At 35.6% G+C, this 6,525-nt stretch overlaps 1 protein-coding gene across 6 annotated transcripts; it reads right to left on the bottom strand.

Moving 5' to 3' along the window:
• Window positions 1–658: 658 nt before the first annotated feature.
• On the bottom strand, window positions 659–4,104 carry LOC113277419. Of its 6 annotated transcripts, none has more exons than XM_026526520.1 (5): window positions 4,061–4,104; window positions 3,929–3,964; window positions 3,585–3,684; window positions 1,624–1,742; window positions 659–1,517 (listed from the first exon to the last, which is right to left on the bottom strand). In XM_026526520.1, the coding sequence occupies exons 2-5, from the start codon at window positions 3,956–3,958 to the stop codon at window positions 1,158–1,160; spliced, it is 609 nt and encodes a 202-aa protein (XP_026382305.1). In that variant the 5' UTR covers window positions 3,959–3,964; window positions 4,061–4,104; the 3' UTR covers window positions 659–1,157. The 6 variants fall into 6 exon arrangements, 4 of the variants coding, with proteins under 4 accessions (XP_026382305.1, XP_026382303.1, XP_026382306.1 ...); XM_026526518.1 differs by adding an exon at window positions 1,838–2,694 and having other exon boundaries at window positions 2,799–3,684; window positions 3,929–4,095; XM_026526521.1 differs by having other exon boundaries at window positions 3,929–3,961; window positions 4,061–4,094.
• Window positions 4,105–6,525: the final 2,421 nt, after the last annotated feature.

Here is a 6,525-nt window from a genome sequence, read left to right as displayed (position 1 = left end):
TATTGACAAAAAGGGGGAGAATTATTTGGTAGTTCACACTACATACATATGTTTTATGGATCATTATGAAAGGGGGGGTGATTTTCATTGTAAGATGAAGTATTGACTAAGGGGGAGTGATACATATCACCACAGAATTATTTCAATGTTGTGATACAATTGAACTTTGACTATCTATAGTAATACTATGACATTGTATAACAATTATCGAGAACATCTGTTTTCTTACTGTTATGGCTACGGATCTCCAACAAAAATGATGCTGAGTTGAACATGTTCAGAATCAGTGAAGTACTTGGAGTAGCGAAGAATTCAAGGAATGTTGAAGACCCAAGGAAATCAAGCATGATGGATGAGAAGCTACAAAGTTTATTTATTTTGTAATCCATATGTATTGATAGTTTTGTCACTAAAATTGACAAAGGGGGAGATTGTTAGAGCACTGCTCCGGTCAAACTCGCAAGCGTTGCTATCTCAAGCTTGTTTCTCAAGTTTAGTTGATCAAAACCAATGTAGTACGCCTCGGGACTCGGCCACGGCTCAGCTGGGGACCGATCCCCGAGTATTTCAAAAACTCGGCCGATCCTTACCGAGTAACTCGGTTACTCATATACCTGTACATAATTCTACCAGATATGTAACTGTGTGACATAATGTATGACAATATATATGAAATCAACATTTTAAAATCTGATTCAGTTATATTAAACCTGAAAACTACTTAAACAAGCATAAACCAAGCATAAAAGTTCTGCCAACAAACAAAATAAACTACAACTAGGCAATAGACATGAACTACACTCAGAACCATTTAGCAGACTTCAGTTGTTACCTAAACCAGCTTCCAAATATATAATGAAACTCTACAGACCCTACACCACCTTCCAAACGTCTAACGAAACTCTACAGACCCTACACCACCTTCCAAACATCTAATGAAACTCTACAGACCCTATAGTAACTAGAAGATTTCAGTTGTAACCCAAATAAACTTCCAAACATCTAACCAAGCTCTAGGCTAAAGTTCAATTCTATCATCTCCCTCCTCATCGCCACTTTCATCTCTATCAGCACGATTTCTCTTATTAACATGCATACGTTTATCAAAATCCATTTCAAATTGAAAGCTTGTATCATCACTATCTTCATTGTCGTCATCAGATGGGGGGGAGATATTCATCATCAGGTTCTTCAGAGAGAAGACTGAATGTAGGATGAGTATCTGATCTTTCCTTTCTTCTTAACCTTGTGCTTGGTCCAACATCCATATCTCCACTGGCTGCATTATCCTGTTCCCAAGTAAGATCTTCACCTTCCCTTACTAATCCTCCACCTTGCGGTATGATCCAATCATCGTTTTCATCAAATGCTTCTAAGAAAATAGGACGATATGCATCTTCATCACCGCTATACTTGTTTTCTTCTTCGTATCGACGTTGTAGATTTTTATTGTACTGGATGAAGATAGACTCACTCAACTTATGTTTTAAGAACTTGTTTCTTTTCTTGGAATACAACTGAAGTTTGGTTGGACAGTAGAAAGTTAGTTACCCACTTTGAATAAACAAGAAATAAAAACTAGACTTCACGAAAGACAAGACGTTGCAGTAAGTATGGACTTACATTTTCAAATGTACTCCAATTACGCTCACAGGGAGAAGCACTAACAGTTAAACTTAACACTCGAATGGCGAATTTTTGTAAGCAAGGCACGCCAACCCCATGAAGTATCCACCAATCATCTGATCAAGAGAAAAAACATGGAAAAAAAATATAAAGTCTTGGTGAAGTTTTCTGTCCATAAGTATGAATAACATGAGAATATGCAGATATATACATATATATATATCTGAAGCGCTTCCTAGTGAACGTGCCGCATCTGTGTAAGTCCTCAAGCCAAACATTTCCTGATCATAATCTTTAGGATCAGGTATAAGTCGCTCCATAGCCTTGTAAAGTCCTTCCTTCACAACTCGGTACGCTTCATCACTGTCAATCTTCTCAGCTGGGATTTTATAGAAAAACTTTGGGTTTAGATAGAAACCAACACAATGTAAGGGATGACAAATCTTCTTTTCCCATTTTTTCCTAAAGATTTCAAAAACAATTCTTGAATGTTTGATCACTGCATTTAACTTCCTATAAGTTATCTTCCATTCTTCCCTTACATCTAGACACAACTTCATAAATATAGCCCATAAAAGGTTTTCTTTCAGTATCAACCATTCTCACAACCTCTACTAGTGGACCCAACACTTGACAGGAAAAAGTAACATTCTCCCAAAATTCATTACTTGAAACTGTTGCCATCATTCTTTGGCCATCAGATGTCCTTGCGTATTTAGACTTCATACATTTTTCTTGAACAAATAGCACTTGCAAGTCATGTTTGTACTCTAAAAGACTGCTCAATGTAGAATACTGTGTAGCAAACCGAGTGTCAGTAGATCTATGCAATTCACTGTTATTCGTCAACTCTCTAAACATTTTCAATACTTCTCCATGGTTGTAGATGTAAGAAACCAGTGGCTTGGCCCTGCCAAGAGCTTTAATTATCTGTTGAATTTGTTTACTAAGGTCCTTCATGACTAGATTGATACAGTGAGCAGCACATGGAATCCAAAATAGCGTAGGGTATTCTTTCATTAAAGCTTTGCCAGCAGCTTTAAAATTTGAACCGTTATCGGATACTAACTGTGATGAAATAAAACAATAACCCATTAGCTACTAATCAATAGTAAAGGCTGTAATCAACTTATAAATGAATCCGGAATTTACAAAATAAATTGTTAACTTACTTGAATGATATTTCCTATTGCTACTTCGGCAATCACTTCATTGCAGAGTTTCCGTATGTATTTAGCATCCTTGGTTATCCCTGAAGTATCAATAGACTTCAAGAAAACAGTTCCTTTTGGACAGTTAACTAAGAAGTTCACAATTTGTCTTTCTTTTTGATCCTTCCAGCCATCAGACATTATGGTGCACCCAAATCTCTTCCAATGTTCCTTAAATGATTCAACAAACTTCTTTCTTTCATTCAACTGATTATAAAAGATATTGGTTCTTAGCTGACGATACGACGGTGGCGGCATTGCTCTTTCATATTCTCCAATTTTATAGATCATATCTTTAAACGATGGGAACCGGAATGCATTGAATGGTATCCCTGCTTCAGTTTGCCATGCTCCAATTGCATCCCAAGCGTCTAATTTCAGTTGTTCTTTAGCTGGTTGGAATTATTTGATTGATTTGCTTAGCCTTTTGAGGATCTGATTTAAGCAGCAAATCAAGAGCACCTCTAACATCACTCATTTTCAGTTTTTTCTTTTTGGTCTCCTTAGAATCCACTGCCACCACTTCATCATCACTTTCTTCCAAAATTGTTAAGTTATCCTCATTATATAGTATATCAATTCTCTCCCTGTGAGCTTGTTTCTCATTATTTTCTTTCTTCTTGTCATTAATCTTCTTCATCATTTCAGGTGTAGCCTTAGGACAACTTCTCACTTCCCCTTTTATCTGTAAAATATGATTCTTAAATCTATATATCCCACCACTCATAATATGACCGCACAACTTACATTTGACGCGCCTTAGCTTACGATCATCATATTTATCCCATTCCCAAGCTATATCACGACCTTCAGGGACATCAGTAGATGAGCTTGAAGCTTCATTCACCTGTTAAATGACACAGTTAATGACATCCAATTACTCATATACAATTGAGGCTAGAAGACATTAAATAGCTTATGTAGTACAACTGAGTTAGACTAATTAGTAAATCTAGCAAATAAATTCAGAAAACATTAATGATGAATAACCTAACAACTGACAGAAGGAAAAGAAATTGAAGACAAATAAAAGATTATAACTTTGACACTTTGTAATTATGAATGCTAAAAATAAGGAGAATTCAATATACCTTAGCTTTCTTGGTAGCTTGCTTGGTCATATTCTACTGAAAAGATGAAGAAATTTTAGAAGGATTAGATCAGAGAGAAAAAACCCGAGCTTTAGAAGAAAATGGTAGAAAAGTGATCAGAGAGAAAAAAACCCTGAGATTTCCTTGTGCCTCCACAGCTCATTCCTTGTGCCTCCACCGCTCCTCTTTTTTTTAGGGTTTTTTCAGATTATAAAGATGTTCGGAAACTGACTTTACTAATTTGACCCTGTATTGCCGAGTTACTCGGTGACTCGTAAAAATCTTGACTCGTCCGAGTTATTACTGAGTCAGCGAGTAAATGTAAAATACCCTGCTCGGCCGAGTTTTCAAGGATCGTAGCGGCCAAAGGCCGATACCCGAGTTACTCGCGAGTTACTCGGTTGACTCGGCCGAGGCGTACTACATTTATCAAAACTATATACTTGATTTCTAGTCTACTTATAGCTATGTCTCGGATTAGGATAAAATGTGTAGTTGAGCTTTAGACTTCACGGCGTTCACCAATTGAAGAAGAAGATCTACTGAGGAGCTTGGAGGAACTTCATCAACAAAAGGTATGTGGAGACTAAAACTTATCTATCACTCAGAAGTCTATTCTATTATATCTTTTAATGAGATTAAGTCGTATAGCTATATACACTTTTACATTATACACATTTGATATTTCGAGCCGAATTTTTCGATTATTTATTTCTCGAAATACATGTTGGAAGCTTTTTTCTTTAGCTATGTTCATCGCATTCTTGACGATTTTAGTTGGAAACAATTTATTTGTTGGAAACTAAATATTAAGTCAAAAGATGATCATGTGAAAATTACCTTGAACATCTTACATGAAGTTCTTTTTTTGGGTTATCTTGAAGTTCTTTGATAGACTTATAAAAGCAGTTCCTTGGGTGTTTCTCAACACTACAAGATTTAAGAGTTGTTGGAAAGAAACTCTTTCTTGGTGCCATGATGAGCAAGACATTGTTCACCTCAACACAACTTGTTTGTGTTGAAAGTGCATCCTCACCAAGAATTTCCATGTTATGTATACGGTGAGGGAAGCACAACAACTGGAGCGCGCAGATCATATTCAGTAAGGCTGTAGAATTCAATTGGACTTTTCTAAAAAGGTATGTCTATAAACTTGAGCAAGTTTTATGTTTTATTACTTGTTTGAGTACTTATAATGATCCATGTACCTTGCTTATTGTTCATTTCTACCTAACTTGATCTGTGTTTAAGGTTCTTAAATGTTTACGTTTGAAAACATTAGTTCGGGATGTTTGGACTTCATGGTACACATACCAAGTATGCATACCATCATTTAAAATAAAAATCCAGGGGTTTAAGTTCGCATACCCAGTTTGAAAACTGCTCCAAGTCATGAAAATTCGTTTGCAAACCCGTATGCATACTTGCTTGTAGACGTCGATATTCGGTAAACTTGTTTTGGCCGTAATTTCTTCGTCTGAACTCGGAATGACCTTATTCTTTTTGCATTCTATTCCTCTTTGATTTCTCTTCAAAATGGAGATCAGAATTTCTGAATTTGGATGAGTTAAGATTGGTATTTGTCCTGTCACTTGTTTTTGAGTGTTTTGCTCCGTTTCGTTGCACTTGTTCCACTTCTCTTGGACTTGGGCACTTGTATTCTTGGAGTACTACACTTCTAAGATCATTGTAGCTTTTACAAGAATGTTGTTGGTGAATCACAAAGAAGGAAGTTTAAGAACGGGCAGTAGTATGCATTACTCTGGGATTCTTGAATGTTCACAATCATCTTATGTGAACTGTAGTGCATGGTCGTTAATGACTTTGTAAGTTCTTCTTTGTTAAGAAAATCTTTTTATACGCTTTTTGTAGCTATTCTTGGTGTAAATCCGAGCGAAAAAGATTGATTCTACCCTCTAAGGACAAATCATCTTATATGTGCATTACGAGTTTGTCTTGATGCCTAGGAAACTTCTTATGAGAATTTATTCTTGTTTTTGAGAAGGATTACTAGAGTTTGGAATAGCAATTATTGTGATTACACATAGCTATGTCCAACGTGTTCATCTTCATGTTTTTAGATTTATTGGTTTAAATTCTAAATTTGTTTGGAAGATGATTTTTGGAGTATTAATATTTACGGTTTATATATTGCAAATTTGTTAAGAGATATGTGTGTTTACATCCGTGAACTTAGACTGTCCCATATCTTGTCAAAATTAAAGTCTTTCGTATGTCGATATGCATGTATTGATAAAAGAATGAATAGACTTTTGACAAATACAAAAGTTAAGCCTATTATGTCAATTGTTGATGGAAGATAGGTTAAAATCTTTTGTTTTCAAGGATTATGTCTATAAATATCGTTATGCGAATAGTGATGGAAAATAGAATGAATCCTTGTGTATTCCGCAGTAATTCATCTTCCCAGATTCATATTTTATGTATTACTGTGAGACTCCGTAAAGTGTCTTATGTTGAGCATTGAACGACCAAGTTGATTATTTTCATGATTAGCTATGTTGTTGTTCCATGAGGTACTTTATGTCGAGCATTTTCAACTAAATTAATCATCTTGTTTGGTTATTTAGTTGTTG

The sequence above is a fragment of the Papaver somniferum genome, chromosome 5 (genome assembly GCF_003573695.1).
Source record: "Papaver somniferum cultivar HN1 chromosome 5, ASM357369v1, whole genome shotgun sequence".
In the NCBI taxonomy this organism is placed as follows: Eukaryota; Viridiplantae; Streptophyta; class Magnoliopsida; order Ranunculales; family Papaveraceae; genus Papaver; species Papaver somniferum.
The sequence above is the reverse complement of the archived record's forward strand: the minus strand, read 5'-3'. Positions and strand labels throughout refer to the sequence as shown.

Excerpts from the sequence above, each read along its gene's own strand:
- LOC113277419 (XM_026526518.1), bottom strand. The coding sequence starts at position 2,186 with ATGAAGTTGTGTCTAGATGTAAGGGAAGAATGGAAGATAACTTATAGG. Across the intron at positions 1,743-1,837 it reads CGCTTCAGATATATATATAT|ATGATTGGTGGATACTTCAT; the intron begins GTATATATCTGC and ends TCTCTTGATCAG. Across the intron at positions 1,518-1,623 it reads ATTGGAGTACATTTGAAAAT|TTGTATTCCAAGAAAAGAAA; the intron begins GTAAGTCCATAC and ends ACCAAACTTCAG.